Genomic DNA, 21,293 nt, shown 5'->3' with positions numbered 1-21,293 from the left:
ATGCATCTCAGAAAAATTTCTGTGAGGTGATGTCTAGGCGAGAAAGGATAATCTTTCTGTACCTGTCACAATCATATATTTTTTTTTGAGAAAGCTCTGAGGGCAAAGGTCAAATAGAGAGGCAGTGTCTCTCAGGCATTGTCTCAGACTGTCTCACACACTGGTAAAATACTAACTCATTTCATATGGAGCAAAGGTCTTAAGAAAGCAATATTGTTTGGTAGCTACCAGCCTGCAGTCATTCAGGCGCTTTTTTCAATGCTGCTGAAGCTAATGGGGGCTTCATATTTGACACAGACGCTATTATGACCTACAGGCTGTTCTTTTCTGCTGATGAGTTTCTGAGAATATCAAAATTTCTTAAACAAGCACTATTATTGATGATGTAAATGGCTACTGATACATTAAAAAGCATTCTGGAAATGCATCACTCATTTCTGCGGGGACAAACCACCAGCCTGTTGCACCCATTGCACTTCTACTTCAGTGGGCTCGAAGAGCAGACGACTGTCAAAAGTTCCTTGGGCAGAAGTCATATTTCATCACAAGATCTGTACAATTGCAGATATTGTTGGTGATGCTCAATAAACAGGCACAATGTAATAGCTAATTCATAAAAATGGGACTCCTAGAGCAGCCAGAGGCAACTGTGTTGTTATTGCAAATCTTTATCTTTTTTATTGTTTCTAGGATCCTTGCGTCAGTTTTCATTGTGCAGAAAGAACAACACTCCTGCCACTTGTAAATAGGACTATGCATTATTTAAAAGTACTTCTACAACATGCTGTAACTTGCTTAACATTTTGAGCTGGCCAGAACTTAGACAACTGTTTTGTTTTGTTTTGTTTTGTTTTGTTTTGTTTTTCTACAGGAAAAATAATTCTGTTTATCTGTAAGTCAGACCAAAATAATGTCTTTCCAAATTTCTGATCAACTGGAAATTCCTGGAAGGCTGCACAGTTGCCCAGTGCCATAGAGCAGTGTCTGTAAATATGATGGTCATGCAAAGGTCCCAGTTTGGTCCATGAAGGTCAAGACCTGCAGCTTCCCATAGCCCATGCCCTGGGGAGACTATTCCAGGAAGAATCTGCTTGAACACCTACTTTAGATTTGACGAAAATTCAACCAAGCCCAGAGTGAACTTCATGAAACCCAGATTCAACAGAAAATTTCTAATGGCCTCTAGTTAGATGTGAACTGCTGCAATACATTTCTCCTAAGCTTAAAAGCTAACGCTTTGTAAACCTGGAATTGTTTTGAAAAGAAGTGCTAAATTCCTCTAACTGCATCAACCAGACTCAGAAATCTGAGCTCCATATTGGAAAAGTGATCAAATGTGCACATTAGTTCAATTGATTCTTGAACACATAATTTAGCTATACCTATTATAATGTTTATTTGACCTGGACAGGCTGGAGAGCTGGGCAGAGAAGAACCAAATGAGGTTCAACAAAAGCAAGTGTAGGGTCCTGCACCTGGGAAGGAAGAATGCCAAACACCAGTATAGGTTAGGGGCGGACATGCTGGGAAGCAGCTCTGAGGAGAAGGACCTGGGGGTCCTAGTAGACAGCAAATTATCCATGAGCCAGCAGTGTGCCCTTGTCGCCAAGAAGGCCAATGGCATCCTGGGCTGCACAGGGAAGACTGTGGCCAGTAGGTCGAGGGAGGTCATTCTCCCCCTCTACTCTGCACTGGTGAGGCCACAACTGGAGTACTGTGTCCAGTTTTGGGCTCCCCAGTTCAAGAGGGACAGGGAACTACTGGAGCGAGTCCAGCGTAGGGCAACCAAGATGATTATGGGACTGGAGCACCTCCCTTATGAGGAAAGGCTGAAAGAGCTGGGACTCTTTAGCCTGCAGAAGAGAAGGTTGAGGGGGGACCTGATTAATGTTTACAAGTATCTAAAGGGTGGGTTTAAGGAGGACGGAGCCAGGCTCTTTTCAGTGGTTCCCAGCGACAGGACAAGGGGCAATGGGCACAAGCTAGAACATAGGAAGTTCCGTTCAAATACACGGGAAAAACTTCTTTACAGTGAGGGTGACAGAGCACTGGAACAGGCTGCCCAGGGAGGTTGTGGAGTCCCCTACTCTGGAGATTTTCAAGACCCGCCTGGATGCAGCCCTGAGGGATGTGCTTTAGGCAATCCTGCTCTAGCAGGGGAGTTGGACTAGATGATCTCTAGAGGTCCCTTCCAACTCTGAAGATTCCGTGATTCCGTGATTCCGTGATTATGAAGTACTCAGATTAAACTGACTCTATTCTTTTCCCAGAAACCAAGTGGCGTAATACAGCTACATTTTGGCACAAGAAAACCTTTCTTGAGCATGATCTAAAGTTGCTACCCCTTACATAAATCACTGTGTGTTCACCGAATTCGCTGCCCTTTGCCACGTGCATTGGAAAATATCTGTGGGTGACAAAACATTGGAACACATGCAAGTGAACCTGAGATCTGGAATGTCTACAAAAAGAGTTTCTGACATAACATTTGCCATTAATATTTGCATCTGTATAGCTATTAGAGTTAATCCTTAAAACCTTATGATAATTCTACCTGAAGAAATCAGGTAGAGGTAACTGTTGAGTGCCATTATGCTAAGGAGACAACATAGGGGTCTGCAAGCTTAGGAGGGTGAATTGTGAAAAGATGAGAACTCCAACCTATAAATTACTGGATGTAAGGGAAGTCAGATGCTTGTTCTTATAAAGAGAATAAAAACAGTCATACTGGTTTTCATGGTGAAAGGCCAGTCGCATCTACTGCTTTGTAGCTCTAACACATAGCTTTTTTATGTGACAAATACTTTTCCCCTAAAATCAGGACAGAAGGTACACAATTCCTTCTGAGGAGGCCAGAGTAAGCCTGGATTCACTTCTGCCAGGCATTCCTTTGAATAGTACTTTACCTTTCGTCATATTTAACCTTTAATAGATTTGCTTCATGACTATTCTTCTGCTTAATCATTTACTAATTTATTTGCCCCATTTTTTTTTTGTCACTTGTTCAGTGTAGGGCAGAGAGGAAAGCTTTTCTCTTCAGTTACAATTGCATTTATAATGTGAAGACATGAAGGAGAGATTAAAACTGCAGGCAGAATACATATTCAGTGGCTCCCCACTTACCATCTAGAGGAATAAAACCTAGGCTCTTTCTCAAGAAAATCAGAGCTAGCTGCTGCAGTATTCAGTGATATGAATGGATTTTGACTTGGACTCCAATTCCAGATTTTTTCCTCTCATTTTTTCTGCTTAGAATAAACTCTATGAACCTATTACATGAATGGGAAAAGGAAAATACTAACCTCAATGTGGCTCAAACCTTAAAACCATTCTACCTGTGACTCAGACACATTCTTGGTTGCTAATACTGCCCCTTCCTGGTCAATGCCATTTCATGCAGCAAAGTCTCCTACTTTTTCCTTCAGATACAGGAAGTACAGCGCTTAAGCTACAGGAAAAATTACCACCATATCTTTCATAGGACTCCAGTATGCATGTGTGGCACAAGAAACCACATGCACAATATTTGTTATCATTAGCACCGTATGCATTTGTGGCACCCCTTATACATAGCATGCAGAAAAACACCCTACCAAGGAAAAAAAGATGACACCTAAGAACCAAATGAAGTACTTCAATGACCATGAAGGTTACTGCAGCTACTGCTGTCCCATTTTCACACCGTAGCCCTACAGAGAGCTCCGTACCTGTGTCCTGCGAGGGGCTGACGCTGTAGCTGTCACTTTCCTTGTCCACTGATCCTGCTGGCCTGGGGGTGGGCAGCCTCCAGTCTGTGGTGAGGGTATGAGCTGATATGGTGGGATGAGGTCTGTTGAGGGTCCACTGACTAGCGTAGCGGTTGCGAGCTGTGGGTCCGGTTTTGGCACTCCTCCTTGTGGTAGGATCTGCGATGGATAACAGAGAGGGTCTTTGCCACTAGGCTCTTGAATTGATAAGGAAAAAAGCCCCGTCAGAAGGGGACGGACACTGAAATCATGTTGGTTAAAAAAATCCACAAAACATTCTTGGTGGGGAAAAAAATCTAACAGTAAAAGTGCTGTTCATTACCAAACTGCTAACACTTTTTTGAAATACCCTCTTTCTAATGAAAGCATCCATTTTATAAAAGGGTACAGCTGAAGAGCTGAGACCCCTACCAATCTCCCATTGACACATTCATTATCCCTTTACTGCAACATAAGCATTCCTCCAGTACCAAAACCACTTTGAGATGTGAAAGAGCACAAGGCCAGTAGGTCTGGTCAGGGACTTCACGCTACATCTCAAGCAAAGTCTAAGGTAAATTGCCAATGTAGATGTGCCCTCAGAAACAACCTACACCGGGTACATGGTCTCATTTTGTAAAAACATGCTTAGAAATGTGGTGCTGTAATTTCCTATTATGGACATTTTATTGATACTTTTATTATATTACATTATTAATCAGCTACAGATTCCCTATTGTTTTTAACAAGTAGACAAGACAAAACGTAACCTGTAATAGTGCCATCAGAGTTTCACTAGGAACAGGTTCATGAAGACTTGACCGTTTTAAAAATTTAGTGAATAAATACAATATCTTAATATTTAAAAATCATCTGCTACTTGTTCAAGGTCAGCAATGTTTTATTTTTTATTATCCTAAAAATAATACGGTGACCAAAGAACTATCTGCCAAAACTGACCTCATTACTTTGTTAATAAATTGTTCTTGAGTAAAAGTGAGGCTTGTACTCCCTAACAAAGCAAGTGGAAAAGAAAAATCATTATGTGGCAAACAGAAAGTGACTAAATCAGCACTGAAGGATTTCTCTTCGAAGCTTCTGAAAGGATATTACTAACAATAGAGAGAAAGGGTATTAGAAATGAAAAATTCAAATCTATTCAAAAGTTCTTTGACATTCAAATGTGAAGTTGTCAGTCTTTGAGGTAAGAGACTTTAGCAGAAGCAATTTAAAGAAAAAAACAATACCCAGATAATGACTCTGAGCATTGCTTCTGCCTAAGCATTCCCAGTAAGAATTTGTACTCCACTGCTTCAAAGAGACAAGGTTTTTACTTACAAATACCAGCTAAGGTCTGATCTCCTATTTCACATCTTCCCCCTACAACAGTGGAAAAATATGAACCCGGTGCCATTGATAACTGATCCTCCTGGTAGTGCAACACATAGCCACCTCACATGGATAACATCCAAAACCGCATTTGACACGACATGACCAGCCTGTCAGTATAAGCCAACGCTTGTACCAGCTGTGGAAAGTTGGCACGTGGCTGTCATGTAGCCAGAAGAAAGCGTCGTGCCTGCTTTTGGGGAAGACATGAAGGACAGAAGGAGAGTGCTGGTGGGAAACCTGTCAGCTCGGTGCTGGGGCTGCTTGGCCTGGAGAAAGGTCGGGCGGATCTCATCAACGTATATAAATACTTGAAGGGGAAGTGCAAAGAGCATTGAGCCAGGCTTTTCTCAGTGGTGCCCAGTGGCAGGACCAGAGGCAATGGCCACAAGGCGAAACATGAGAGCTTCCCTCTGAACATCATGAAACGCTTTACTGTGAGGGCGACTGAGCACTGGCCCGGGTTGCCCAGAGATGTGGTGGGAGTCACCATCCTTGGAGATATTCAAAAGTCGCCTGCGTATGGCCCTGGGCAACCGGCTCTAGCTGACCTTGCTTTAAGCACAGGGGTCGGACTAGCCAGTGCCCAGAGGTCCCTTCCAACCTCAACTGTTCTCTGATCCCATGACTCAGTAGGTTTTCGTCAGCAATTTGAAGGAGGCTGGAGAGCCTGCTGCCAGCACGCAGGAGGTCAGTGCTGATCCTGCTGAGCATGTGCTGATCAGTAGCTCTGCCCCAGCTGTGCTGTGCCTGCATAAGGGACTCTGTGGCACAGATGCAGCAAGCTCCAGAGCTGCCCGTGTGATGGAAAACAGTGCACATCTGGTGCCCTGGTTTTTAAGCCAGTTCTGCTGTCATAGGCTGAAACTTAACTGTAGATAGCTAAGGTGAACAAGGCAAAGGAGCATACCTCTTCTATAAAAAAATACAAAAGAACTAGAGAACAACTTAGAAAGTGCTGTAAGGGAATATTTGTCAATCAGTGAGTGTGAGTGTGCTCAGATGGGAGGATCCACAATCTCTGAGCCACCCAGCTGGGCACTGCTCCCCGCCTCTTCACAGAGAAAGTTGTGGGTCTAGACAAAATCTCATAGCCCAGCCTCTATCAAAGCTATAGTAGTGCCTTAAATCCAGAGAACACTACCTAAAAGTCTTTGACCCGGTCCTGTCCACTGCTGCAATCAGATCTTTACTGCATAATAAAAGTGATGATGGATTTCTGTTTCCAAAGCTGAGCTGGACAAAGATCATACTCTTATACATGAGTTAAATCCAAGTTTAATTTCAAGGAAGTCTCTCCCTGACTTCAGTGGAATGAGACACATAACTGCACACAAAAAAGGGATTAGGTGTGGAAGGTACTGGTACTATAAAACGCTGTGTATGATACAGGCATGCAATTTTGGGGTGATGCCTCTTATTCGAAAAGGCAGGGGTCTGTTTGCTCAGACCATCTTGATCTGCTAACATGATAAAAATTATATGATGATATTTTTGCTCTTAGTAAGCAGGCTAGCCAGCATGCACATGAACTAAAGGAGCAATACACGGGTGGTACCAGAAAGAAAATAAATATTGTATTTTGACACTTCTAATTCAAATGCCATGACTCCTCATAGTTAAAAAATGGTGTTACTAATCTAGTCCTCAAGAAATAATTAATCATGTCTTAAAACTGTCAGAGTTAGAAAAGCAGCAAGGTCAGGACTAGAACAGCTATCATTTATAAAGACGGGGGTAGAAATGGAGATGAAATGAAGATTTTTCAAATAAGTTGCGTTCTAGCAACTGAGCTTTCAGTATTTATGCTCACCAAACTCACCAAGTAAAGAAATTCTGAAACAGTCAGAGGACAGAAATAATCCAAGAGATTTGCACACTGCTAGTGAACTACACATTAGTAATATTCCTAACTCATAAGTATTCCTTCAATCTACTGATTTTCTTTTCCATTTACATACATATGGAACATATTCATGAGAGAACTAAGAAGAATGAATTGCAACAGTATATTAATTTATGATTGCATTTTAATCACTATCAGAATAACTCAGCATGAATGTATCTGGGAAAAGTAATTTACCATAATTACTAAAACTGGAAATACAACTTTCTCAGAAAAGCAATAATAAGAAATGCATTTCTTGCCTGATGGAGAGGTAAAGAGGGAAGATGTATTTTCAAATACAATAAAGATTGATCACCTAGAAAAAAATATATTAGACACTAAAAGCCATTAAGCTAATTTACCCAATAAATTCTAGAAATTAAAATCTAGCATGCATTTGGTTTAATGAAAGCCAGGTATGAATTATTTCAAATTACACCTATACCTCAGACGCATGTGCAATTTTTACCTTATTGAACCACTGAAAGAAATTGTGTAAGAAGTGTTCTCTGCTGACCTAAATAGATTTCTCTTAACTTTCAGACTGAATAAAAAACCCCATGAGGATACAAATGCAGGCACACACTATTCATTTTCTTATAGCTTTCTCCTCTCCAGATAACATATTCTCTTATATGCTTACTTGTCCCTGGCCGGGCATCAGAAACATCCACCAGTGGTCCTGTAGCTTGTGACACAGACTGGTAATGTACTGTGTGGGTGACAGTCAGCGACTTCTGCTTAGACGTCTCTCCAAAGTCAGCATCAGTGAGCAGAACCGTTGATCTGTCATCTGTAAGTAAAAAAAAAATAAAATCAGAAAATGACTAACAAATTTCAGGTCTGCTTTCAGAAGAGCTTCACAGGAAGTCCCCAGACTTATTTACTTTCAGGTGGGCGTCACCATTGACAGTGGCAGCTCCCTCTTCTCTGCAGGGCTGAAGATGGCTTTGAAGTGGGTACCACAGCTTGGGAGCCTCCAGGTTTAAGCTCAAAGTTCATACAAAACTACAGAATAAGTGTGATTTTCATGTCTTTCAACTTAGAGATGTGCAACTGAGACAGCATCCTTCCAAAAAACTAATTTGTGTGTAATTAATTTTGGGCCTAATTCCTCCTCTCACATCAACACTGCCCTCTCCCCCTTCATTTTCAGAGAGCTCAGCTGAGCTTTTCAACATGTTCAATTTCTTAATTTTTATAAACATAATTAATAATGTCCTCAGTGAAATCACCCGTGCCTTCCCAAAATGAGGTCATTAGGTAATGTTGCTAACTAACTTTCTACCAGTCAGCTTTTTCTCCGGTGACAGAATATTGCAGAAGGGATGGCCGTGACCCAAGACTGTTCTCAGGGAGCTGCTTTTTAAGCACATAAGCACTGTAGTGAAGACAATGGAAATATACTTGGAGGGCAGCTAAGCATCCTTAAGTCCAGTGTTTTGCTGCCCTGGAAGGTAAGGGCTAAGTCCCACCAGCTCTCTCTGCACCAAACCTCACTGCTGTAGTTTGAAAAAGCTTTAGAGATCTTTATGCGAGTCGTATAAGTTTCTCTCAACATAGTCAGTCTAGCTGACTATGGGCTTTCCTGCAGCTGCAGAAGAAGGTGTGAGGCGAAGCCCGACCTTGAGAAGGACTGGGAGGAGAAGGTAAGCACTGACCCTTTACTGCTGTCTGGTTCTGCTGCCTATTGATTCCCTATGGGGCAGTACATAGCACCAAATTTCTACACAGACCTTGACCTCTGCAGAAAGTCAGTGGTATACAGCACTTTTTTTTTTTTTTCCCAGTTGTGATCTCTGTATTGTATTTCTTTCACTCCAAAGAGGAATCTGGTCCACTTTATCATGGAAGGTTTAACAGCAATAAATCTTCCACTGACTTTGTGCTTGCAGAACTATTTACATGCTATCAGACTTTCTCTTGGATTCTTTACAGTCTTTTTATCCATTCATAATAGTAAAAAAAGCCACAAGAACTTCCTTCTTTGTTATGCTATATAGCTTTGTAATGAATTTCTAAGGGGACTGGCAGCAGTGGGGCTTCCGTGCATTTACTAGTCAGCAAAGGTTGATCCACTTCTAAGCATTCCTGGTTTTTATTATTTATTTTTTTAACTTGACAAGAGACCATTAAGGCGAACAGTTCTGCACAATAACATAACCTGCATTTTTTACCCAAAGAAGGCCATAAATAGAATGAGCATTATGAAATCAAATTACTCTGTCTCTGGCAAAAGATGAGCGCTTATTCAGGTTGGGAATAAAGCCTCTTGGCAGTAAACTATGTCAAAGACTGCCAAAGTGCCTGCTTATTCTGGGTGCTTTGTGGAGAGCTGGCTATTACCAAGGGACCTAACTAGTGCTACAGTTAAGGCACTAACAGTATTTCCACTATAACCCCCTATTGCTCAGCAACTATAACTCAAAAGTAAAAGCTGTCTTTAGGATGAAGCGTGGCACAAAAGACTGCATCACAGAGACCAACTTCGGGAAGCTTAAATCAGGATTAAAAAAAGTCTGTATTTCAGGTAAAGCATAGGTCTCATTTTCAAATCCGCGTCACAACCTGTGAAATGTCCCCTGATGCCACCTTGCCATGCCAGACTGACAGCAAGCGTGACAGAGTGAGGGGTTAAAGCAGCTTGCCCCTCCCCAGTGCAGGCACGGACAGGAGTTGCAGAGCTGCTGTTCCCACCTTGCAGGGCTTTCCTCTCCAGCCACACTGTCCCTGGGATGCTGTTACATTCTCAGCCATCACAGGCTGCTACGCAGATTTTGATCCAAAAAAGTTGGAAGTCTAACAATATCAGTCATTCTGGAGGGTCTTGCCGCAGTGTGCACCCATAGAGGCACAAGATCAGGTTGTATTTTATTCTGTTGAGATTTCAGACACCTTGCGTTTAAATTATTTCGAGAAAAAGACTGACAAACAATTCTGCTTTTCATGACAGTTCAGCTATGTGCCAGCTGCATGAGAAATCTTGTTTTCTGTTGTGTGAAACAGTTTAGATTTGAATTTTGCATAGATAAATAAAAGCTGAAAACTGATCAAAATGTTGAAATATCATTTGCTATGAACAGGTGGGTACAATATGCAATGTGTAAGTTTTAGACGTTGGCTGTTGCAAATCTTTAAATACTGATATTGTAGTTTCAGAATGTCATTTTCCTTATAAGTAGTGTCAGTAATCCAACTGTCTAGTCAAAGCCAAAATAGAAATCAAAATGTAAATCATAAAACTGCCAGTCTTCATTTACATTTTCTTCAAGTGGCTCTTTCCACCAGCTTCATTTTCCTAATGTCCTGCATTATTTTAAATACTGTACTGAAATTACTTAAAGTGAGGAATGATTCAAAGGGTGGAAAAAAAAAATCAGTTCAGTTTTCAAATGTGGCAAGTTAATTTGTAGCTCTTTTTTCTTGATGTGTGCAGTGGGAAAAAGGGATGGGGTAAATGAAGTCCACCTAAAGTGCCTGTTACATTAACCATTGAAAACAAGCCCAACAAGAGTTTACCAATGGTCTCCATTGTGTCCCTCTCCTCAATCAGAAGCTGTGCTCTTGGAATGTCTATGTGCATCCTCAGTGTTTGCTGCTGCTTATTAAGTGTATCTGATGTCCTGGTGTTCTTGCTAAAAATAAAAGAGAAGTGAACACATTAACATTCAGCCTAAATGAAAAGATACTTGCAAACTTCCTCATTTTAAATCTGTCCAGCTCAAACAAAAAGTAATATAACCATAATCAGCAAAATACCCATACATCTTATTTTCCCGTCTTAAGAACAAGTGCATGGTATTAATTTAATGCACATGACAAGCAGATGGAGGCGTTGAGGGAATTGGTCTATTCTTTATCAGTATGGATCTCCTGAAAATTTCATATAGTTTTCTTCGAGTGTTTTAATATAATTAAATCAGTAACAACACTTTGCAAGATGGACCTTTTCTTTCATTTCTCATGCATATGAATAAAGAGGCACACAGCTGATCAAACAGGTTGGTAGGAAAATGATGTCTTAAGTAATTTCTAATTATTTTTTTAACTTTTCATTATTTTTCATTAGATAAATTTCAAATATCACTAGAATTGATAAACAAAACCCCAAATTAATAACTAGGGATTCCATTAGTAAATTGCATAAAATAAATAAAGGCTCTAGTCCCATTGATGTTCCAAGATTAAAATTGCAAATCTTGTTTACATTCATGGATTATTTCTAATTGATTGATGCAATATTCTAAAAAAGAACATAAACCAATTATTCTGTCGTCATGCAAATAGAAACAATTTCATTTTGAAGTTTGTGTACCAGAAAATGACTTCTTAAATGAGCTGTCTACCAAAAGCAAGTGAAAATTGATAGTAAAACTGAGTGCTACAATCATTTCTAGTACAGAGCTTGCACCAAGAAACCTTCAGACTGCACTAAAAACCCAGGAACTTTTTGCCCTTTTAGATGTAATTACTCTTTGGAGGAGAGGAGATATTTGCAAATACTTCTTTACGCAGGGAGGCTGAGGAAAGTTAAGACAAATCAGCCAGCAGTGTGATCCAAGTGCTCACACTTCAGAGAGCTTTAAAATCCAAGTGGAGCCTCATTTTCTAGTGTAAAATAGCAGTAGATCACTCAGTTTAATTCTCCTTTGGCAATGAATTATTGTTGTTAATGGAATCAGCAGAGGACTATTAAGCTTCTTGATGATAAGCTCACTTCTTCCCTGAGTGAGAGCCTCTACATAGGAGATTAATGCATGTGTGATGAGCCCACATCTCTAGACAATTTGCCTTAACTTCCTGCTATGTCTGCAGGTGAGCAAGACCTAACTATTGCAGGTTTGGGCGTTCTCCTGGAGTCATTTTCAGGAGAAACTACATTGTCACATGGTGGGTAATTCTGCTCCAAATTCAAGAGGGAGATCTGCAAGGCACACAGGTACACCTCTCTGGCTGTTCCTCACCTTCTGGCTTTCCCTGCTTTTGTGGTCCCCAGCATTAACACTATCTACGTATCTCAAACTTTAACACCTCTGTCTTTACCTAGGTGGTTAGGTGGTACTGTTGCTATCATGTACAAATGGACAGCTGAAACACATTCAAACAGCCTACAAACTTGTGCCTCATTTAATCATTATGGAAGCAAAATATCAGGAGAGCTACCCAAGGGCTGTCAGACTTTTCTGCATATATAATCAGTGGAGAATAGTAGTCACAGTGTTTTATTAAGCACATAAATTTTCTAAGACATTTAGGATCCTAAAATGCAGATAAATTCCACACTGACGTTCTCAAAGTCTCTGCAAAGTCTCTGCATGGATTAGATGCCACTTTTCTATTGTTTTCCACTCAGGTTGCTGAAATTTTAAGAGAATCAGAGACTAATATGTTATCTGCATGCCAAGTATGCTTGCATACATGCCTTTGAAAAGTCAGACTACTTTGGGCTTGTCCAAGATCATAGACCAAACCTGTTATAAAGTAGGAAATTGAATTTCTGAGGTCCAATTTCAATTAAGAATCAATAATCCAATAGTTATTGGACACATACAATCAGATACATATAGAATCTGTGAAATACATAATTAAGTATAATAAATGTATCATTGCATGCCTCCTCCACTCACCAGGGACACAGGAGACAAAGGGATCAAATCGGGCATCTTCCTCAGCGAATGCAGACCCCAGAATCCCAGTGAGAGCTACAAGCTCTTCTGCAGTATGAACACTCTATATTCCTACTATTGCAAGGTACTCAACCACATAGAAAGTATTTTTTGGACCACAGGGAGAAGGAGGACAGTTCCCCAGGTTTGCAGTTATATAGCTCACCTGCCAAGAGAGAATTCTGAATCCCATTCCTGGCTCCAGGTAGAGCTTTTTACAAAACACATGGAAGGTTCTTCAAGACAGAATTGAAACCCAGGCCTCTCTATATTCAGAAAAAATCCCTGCTATGCTCAAGAGTTATGCCTCGTTTTGTGTGATCTCTCTCCTCCTCCTTACTGGCCTAATTAATTCCCCTGTGTTCAGCAGCATGGTGACATGGAGTGTCCAAACACTGAACAGGCAATTGGCAGCAGCAAGAGGGTTGCTGCTGATTAGTATGCTCTCTCTTTCTGGCTGAAGGAATTTTGAATTATTTTCTGCAGACCACAATAGCTCAACTTGCAGGTTATAAAAACCTGAAGTGTCAACTGCAATTAAGTGCCTCTAGGACTTGGCAGCAAGGCAAAGATTTTTAGGATTGCAGTTTTGAAGTTTGGTGCTCAAGTATTTTCTAACCTAGGAAAATTCAGGCATCAAAGTATTGTAAGAGTCTGGTGGATGAAGAGTCCAATGATTTTTTCTTTAAAGAGAGGAAATACATCTACCTATATTTTCCTTAACCTACAGATATAAAATTCCCAAATTTAAACATGTGCTATGGCTGTTCTTTACCTGTCAGACCTTGTAAGGATCTGTGTATAACACAATTCATTCCCTCTGGTTCAATGAATCTCTGAGGTCCAAATTGTTAGAGACTGGGAGCCTGTCTGGGGAACAAGTATGTATTTGCCGTAGTCTTTTACTCTACCCAGGTGTCTGCTTTTGGCCACTGTGAAAGACACATAGCTGGGGACATGGGCCTTTGGGTCTGATTGAGTACAGCTTTTATGTACAGTCTGTGGATAAATGGGCCTTTTCCCAGAGCAAGTACAGTATGCATAGTTAAAAGAACACCCCCCTTTAAATAATCTTTCTGGATTTTTAATAAAAAAATACTTACTTGAGTGACTGCCTGTATGCACAGGAGAGGGTTAAACCTATAAAGCTAGTTATGTAAAGGGATTAAATATGGTGCTCTGTAAACCCAAAGTCATTCTGGGTCCTTGGCAGAGAGTCAGGCCACCTCACAGTTTCCTGATGTCTAAGCTGGTTGTTGTAAAAACATATGGAAAACTAAATCACATAAATAAGCAGCCTGAGAGAGGGTATTTGAGGAGAAAAGATTCCTTGCCTTGTACTCAAAATTAGAAAGCTCCGTTGATTGCTATACTAATTCACAGTGAACTGTTACAAAGAAGTTGGCTGGGCTGATGCTTTCACCCAAAAGAAATGTAAACCTGCTGTGATTGTACGGCAGCAGGGATTTTTCTTTGCTAGTTTAAGGTATCAGCAACAAGTTGTGCAGTTCCCATTAAACTGCTAACTACTGCGGCTTATCCTGCTCCCCAGACATTTGACTTACACAACCAAAGCCAGTGACTTTCAAAGCAAAGGCTTTCAAAGCTCCATTCTTAATCCGCTTTACACATGCTCACGGAAATCTCCTCAAAGGGGAAGATACACAAAATTCTGTCCATTCCTCACACCTTTCTACCAAGCAGGGAATCATCTTTTCTGCTTTCTGTCCAATAATAAATGTCAAGGCATAACCCACAGCATACCTTCTTTTTTGATATTTTTATCGTAGCAGATTTTGGTGAAATCTAAAAGATATAAAATACCAGGAGCTTTATAATATGTGACTATTGTTTTGGAGAGGGCTTATTATCCTTCGATTATTAATGTGCTAAATCTTCAGGAACCTCTAGTGATGGCGGATAACTCAGGTTTCTATTGGAGGTATGTCATGGATTTATCACAAGTGACAGAGCATTTAGCCTGTAGAAAGCAGGCTCCTCAAAACTGCCTCACTTTGAAAGCTCCAAGTTACGATGTGTCTGCAAATGTGGGCCTATATCCCCTAAAGTCCTATTTTAGTAGCCATTTGCCTTTGTTTTTTATCTTTTAGAAGATAAATATGACTATTTAATAAGAACAAGATTATTTTTTAATAAACTCAGTGATCATATTTCAATGCTGGTGAAAGGCAAAGCGAAAAGAAACAATGGCAGATGACTTACCTAGAAAACCAGCTCTGAATAAAGGCTGGGAGGGGACCTGACTGCTCTCTGAGTGCCTCAAGGGGGGAGGGCAAATGAAGCTTTTTAATTGGAAAGTTGACATCAGCAGAGGAAAAAACGGGTCAAAACTGGGCACTTATGTTGGCAGTTTGATAGAGTTTTCTGAGCGTCAGAGGAGTGAGACTCTGAAATGGCCTTGCAGAGGTGATGATAAGACTAGTGAAGTTAACCAGGGTTAAGGCAGAGGTTTACCAGTTTTGCAGAGGTGTTACATGTGGTTGTCACTGGGACAGCATATCTTCATCCAAGAATTTAATCCAGTCCATGCTGGGTTTCTTTAGGGAACAGACTTGCTGCGTACGCTAATCTGTGCTGTTTTCTGCGACACCAAAAAATATCAGAGCATATCTTCCTGAAGCTGCTTAAACCTACAGTCTGCTGCTAGCAGGGGTTTCTAACTGGCAAATAGGAAGGGTATGATGTGACCTGCATGACCCATCTTGTTAACACCAGTGGGACTATTCAGGTGTATTTGCAGACTGATGGCGTAGAGCTGAGTTTACACTAAAACCATCTGTCACCATGTCTTGGGTAAGTATATTCTTAGAATAGCAGGTGAAGTTTATCATGGGTGAGGAAGTTTAGAGTAGGGTTCATTTGGAAAAAGTCTATGACATTCTCCAGTTTGTTGCTTAAACCAAAAATATTTTCTAGCAAACCAAAACTCATTTGAACTTAAAAATAATCCCTTGGTGATTTCATTTTCAAATAGCTGCAGCAGTTTCAAAGTTCAGTATTTTCCCCAAGACAAAACAATAAACATTGAAGATATGAAATTTCCATCTTTGAAAGAGTTGTGGTGCCAAAATAGTCATTCTGTTGTAATTCAACAACTGAATTAGATTTCTGGATGCTGAACTGATGGAACAGAACTGAAAAATAATAAATGGATTTACCTGCTCCTCTGTACCTTCGGGTATAAGCACCTAGCAATAGTGAATTACATAAATATAACTGTGAAGTTTAGAAATATTCACATCCAGGCACTTATTGCGTTTAATCAGATGATCTCTGAAGACCAATTACTTTTGTACATATTATGAAAACATTTTTCTGAGTAAGAAAAATGTCCAAATGGACCTCCATAGCTTCTATAATTTAATCTACTAACACAAGAGTTCTCGGTTTTTACCATTGTATTCCCTCACAGACATTGTCCACAAATTCTTTTTTTCTCCCATTTTTAACAAACAGTCTGTCCTAGTTCTTAAAAAACAGTCAAAATATGTGTTTTGAAAAACGATTTAGGAATAGAAAGTTTACTTCTCCATTTGTCCCTACAATTTTTAAATATGATGCCATAGTTGACAGACATTTTTCAATTTAAAAACATTAAATCTATTCTTACCTCATAAGCATTTCAGCTAAACTCTTTGCATCTAGAAGAAAATAGAAGAGATGTCATCACAAATTAAAATCTATTTGATAGATGGATTATTAGGAAGTAGAATGATTTGAATCAGCCATGTGAAAGACCACTGTTGTTTCTCAGATCAGTGGCAAGTACAAAATAACCTCTAAAAGTCCCTGCTTCTGCTGAAACTGCATTTTGCTGCATTACAGCTTTCTGCCCCAGAGAACCCCGTTCTTCAGTTGCACCAAAAATGCTTAGAGAAGTACAAGCTACCATTGGCTTAACAAGAAAAAACCTCTTAGAAGTAGAAACAGAAATTTATTAGAAGTAGAAACAGTTTAACAAATAGCAGGCATCTCTCTTCCTTCGTGCCACTGTTAGCAAGTGAACAGGTGAGGAAGGAAGAAAAGGCAAGGTGACAGAAATGTTGACATGCATCTCTGGGCAGGAGCCAAAGCCAAACTGGATGAGCAATTGCCAACCTGCCATTTCCAAACTAAACCTGACTGCACAGAGGTCTGAGGAAGGGAGGTCCACAAGGAACTGACTTGTTTGGTTACTCTCAAATATGAATCCTTTCCCACTAGCAACAATTCAAAACTACTACCGAGTCTTCAGAGGACAGCCTATACACAGAACAGGAGGTAGCTTATTCCCACGTGGATCAGCCCTGCAAAATGACGCGGTGCTGAAGGAGAAATACTCCTCTTGTTGTTGCCATTGCTGTTATTATTAGCATAAAATCCTTTGGGGATATAATTTTTCTGGTATGTATCAGACCAAAGGACACAGCTGAAGGTTGGTTCACCCGGTGTTCTTCAGGTGTCTTTCTGTAAAACTTTATCAACATAATATAAGAATTTCTGTAGTATTATTCAGCAAAAATAGTCAGCTATGTTTTGTTCTCCTGCAGTCTGACACTAAACAAACTCACTTAAAAATGTTGACTCCAGAGCCCTTAAGTAAATCACACAGCAACAAAGCAGCCTCTTGTGCAACCAAGTGAAGCAAATCTGAGAAAAAAGCAATTCCAAATTCTAAGTCTTCAAGGAACTCTCTTATTATGTGAAACTTTAAATTTCTTCTTTTATCTGCCGCTTGTAAATCTACCGGCAACTGCCAAGATATTTACTGAATTTGTCTTTGTTTTCTCCATCTCACTTCTGAAACCTTTTTCATTTCTTAATCACTTCTTGGGGCTCCTACCCCTACAACAATTTCCTAGCTTGTGATCCTGTTAAATATCCTGCCTTTAAAATTCAGAATATGCAGGCAGAAACAAACCATTGTCTTAATGCATCACTCTGGCTACATTTGTATTCATTTTTAAAAGGAATGGACAAAGGGCTCTTTTTTTTTTTCCATAAAAAAACCCAACAAGACCCTACCATCCACTTGCTGCCTCCTTAAGTGAAGACTATGAATACTTGTGCAAGTAATTCACAACTCAAAAAAAAGCTGAAGGGACAAAGTTGAAGGTTGCTTGGCCCAATGTAATTTAGTTTGCTTTTTATATTTGTCTACCAGGATTAAATGAACCTCCTTCACAAGTTCTCAGGTGCTGCACAGCATATAGCTGTGTTCCATGCTGCATCTGGAAAAAATGTTATGTTCTCACCATTGGATGTATGTGCTGCACATTCAAATGCACATTTACATATACGCATTCTAGGTCAAAGACATGCAAAGAAGATTGTGCATTATAAATCAAGAGCAACATAAGGCATCATGCAAGATCATGCTACGTGGCAAAAGCTGAATGAGGAAGTACTGCAGAAAAACAAAGTAACTCCATCAGCAGGGCTTAAATGCACTAATTATTCAAGCAGATTGTTACAATGGTTATCAGCATTACTGTAGTTAGCGATGGCTGTACCGGTCACACAAGCTAGCGTAGGACTGGACCAAAACAAAAGTCCCAAGAAGACAAGGGATCTTACGTATCTGTCAAAGCAAAACCTAGAAGCCTAAAAGCAACTGAATATAAGAGCGTGTCCAAAACATCAGCTACAGGAGAAATCCTAGTTTCACAAACCAATGTGTATAGCCTACAGATTGTAATGTGTATTTCCTACATTACACTTTTGATCAGCAAATTGAGAATACTTCATAAAATGAGTCAGTATCCCTGCCAGTGTCCTACCTCCCAGCTTTCAGGTGGGGAAAACAGGGCTTGGGGAGGCCATGAATGACTGAGTGAAGGGGGCAATCTCCTGCCCCAGCCAAGCATCACCCCGTGCCTTAGTGACAAAGACAAACTGCTCCTCACCGCAGGTTTGACACATGACTGCACTGACAGCCACCAACCAAGCGACAGCTCTCACTTCCATTTGCTGGGGCAGCCGCCTTTAAAATTCTTACCACATTTGGCTTGCCCCCTGGGAAATCAGGGGCCGTGATACAGTTTTAAATTGCATGCTGTGACTTCTGAACTCTCATGTCGCGCTGATGCTTTCTGCTTGGATTAGGGTGAGTTGGATTTAAAAACAAAAGAAAACCTATTATGGTAGTAGTGGAGCTAGGTTAATAGTAAGAAGAAAGAGTGGTAAGTCATCAGGTTTCCCTGTTATAATATATGCTGACCTACTGAATGCCTGCATGAACTCCAGCAGTCAATTGACCTTCTTGTGACTTGACCTGTGGAACTACTAAACTGGGCAAAAGGTAGGGCTTTGCTGAAAACTATGCTTTTTTTATAAACAGAGTACTCCTGGAGAAAGAAATCATACTGGGCACAACACAGGAGGAAGACACAGGTTTACCTGTCTCTACATGCTAAAACAAGGAGTAAAAGGATTAAGAATGGAGAGACTGCTATTCTTATGCTACATTTGCTCCACAGAAACTGGAACCACAAACCCATCGTCTATAAGCATACACCTATAATACAAAGGTTTGCGGGCAGAATGTACTGCAAATAAATCTGCAATTCCCACTCCTCTTTGTCAAGCAGGTTCAAAGAAAACACATCTCCTGGAGCCACAAAAGCAAGAATTACATCTGTAACTTGTGTAAATTCTTTTAGAAGGTCCCACTGTGGAAACTATTATTTCTGATGTAGACTAGAGGAAAGTTGATGGTGGAATCATGATTTAGGAAACATGAGTTCTGTGCCTTAAAGAAACCCCAGCAGGTGATACATATCAAGTGATAATGTCAAGATTTCATTTCAAAACTAATTCAGATGAAAGTTGAACACAACAACCACTAGAGCAAAAAAACTAGATCAGAAAAACTTGCACATAGGATTTTTTAAGGGAACTTATTAAGGAGTTCCCTGGAACAGCAATACTGATTGTCAGTAAGACTTCTGGAACATGAAGTCACCTCCAGAAGAGCAGAAAATGGCTAACACCGGATCAGTCTTCGAAAAGAATGAACAAAACCAATCTGAATTACTAAAGTCCTATCAATCTGATCTTGGCAATGAGCAAAATCATGAAAAAAATGGAATGAAGCTTGATGAAATGAATTAAAGGAGACGGAATAATGAGGCCAATCAATACAGACTTGTGGTCAATCAGCCATGTCAAACAAAGTTGATTTTTTTAAAAAATGAGATTAAAATTAACTGAGAATCTCACTGAGATATGACTAAATAACATTAAAATATTATATTTATATTTCCCCAAAACAAAGTTTTCGTACCTCAAATATTTTAATAACATAGTAGCATGATGCAAAAAATTAACACAGCAACCATTTTACATGATTTCAATGTATTCAAAATACAATTTTAAGCAGAGAATCATTGTTTAATATTTATTTTCATCACGCACCATGGGACATCACACTCTTGGTACTTTTATCAGTGGTCTGAAGTAAACGAAATAATATCTGATAAAAGTTTGGAAATGACACAAGAATTAGGTAGCTAAAATATAATTAAAATGCTGGGTCACTAAGGCGTAACAATCTGGATCATCAGGTAGGCTGACCACAAGTTAGCAATATATCTGTATTAGTATAAGGCCATATATGAAGAACACAAGCCATAGCTATACAATGGAGAATGTTATCCCGTTGCACTGTAATCAGAGAATTGTCAGATGATCTCAATGGATAAGGTGTTAAATGCAAGCTCTTAAAATAATGCTGTACCCACAACGGTGATCCTTGCACACATAGACAGAAGACCCTAAGAAAGAAGAAAGGCTGTTACTTCTCAATCTGGTGCTGGTATGTATGCTAGCACACACAGATGAGGAAAGCTACTGAAAGACTGCAAGGGACCAGAGAAAAGCCTTGAAATTAATAAATGATGGGAAAACTAGAGCGAAAAATTCAAGAAGATTCGTCTGTTTCATTTACCAATGAAAACATTCGGAAATTACTTGGTTACCACCATGTAAAAGGAATATCCTCAGAGACTGAAAATATGACACAAAAAAGAATTTCAGTCCCTGTACGGCAGACAGAAGTATAGCAGGACCAGACGGCTGGGATGTTGAGCTGTAGCTTGACAAATTCAGATAAGAAGTGAGATGCAACTTTTACAGAAATGGTAGTTAAATACTAGCTAAATACTAACAAAACTACTGATGAATTCTTTGTCACTGTGTACATTTAAGTGAAGATCAGATATTTTTTCTAAATCCCTATATTCTGAAAGGAAATAATTCAGAGAAGTCTTATGCTATGCCAAAGCCATCCTGGCCAGTGATCATCAGTCTTCCTTAAGGGACTATAACTCAAGAATCTATAAATACTTGGAAATTAACCATGAAAAACTAAATGTGCCCAGCCATCATTTCCTGGAGCCAAGGAGCTCAAAATATCCTGCTCGTTACTGGGTGAAATTCCACAGTGTTTCTGAGAAGATAAGATAACACTTTCTTCACCCTTAACCCACCACTTTTTTATTGAAAAGAACTGCACAGAGGTAAATGACTTAAAAGATTCCCAATGAGAAAGTTATTAACCAAGCTAAAGCATCCAGATGCCCTGATTTCCAGAGCTGTGTATGAGCCATAAGGCTAGCTGTCCTC

The 21,293-nt window shown here is 39.9% G+C and overlaps 1 protein-coding gene across 2 annotated transcripts in view; it reads right to left on the bottom strand.

The window, feature by feature from the left end:
- Positions 1–21,293, bottom strand: part of DSCAM (DS cell adhesion molecule) — a 390,238-nt gene that overhangs the window by 19,030 nt on the left and 349,915 nt on the right. For both annotated transcript variants that reach the window (XM_054212353.1, XM_054212345.1), the window contains exons 27-30: positions 16,300–16,330; positions 10,522–10,637; positions 7,646–7,795; positions 3,708–3,905 (exon numbers count right to left, since the gene is read on the bottom strand). In XM_054212353.1, the coding sequence (XP_054068328.1) occupies positions 3,708–3,905; positions 7,646–7,795; positions 10,522–10,637; positions 16,300–16,330 (495 nt within the window). The remainder of the gene's footprint in view (positions 1–3,707; positions 3,906–7,645; positions 7,796–10,521; positions 10,638–16,299; positions 16,331–21,293) is intronic.

The sequence above is a fragment of the Rissa tridactyla genome, chromosome 1 (assembly GCF_028500815.1).
Source record: "Rissa tridactyla isolate bRisTri1 chromosome 1, bRisTri1.patW.cur.20221130, whole genome shotgun sequence".
Classification (NCBI taxonomy): domain Eukaryota; kingdom Metazoa; phylum Chordata; class Aves; order Charadriiformes; family Laridae; genus Rissa; species Rissa tridactyla.
Note: the sequence above shows the minus strand (reverse complement) of the source record. Positions and strands in the feature narration are given on the sequence as shown.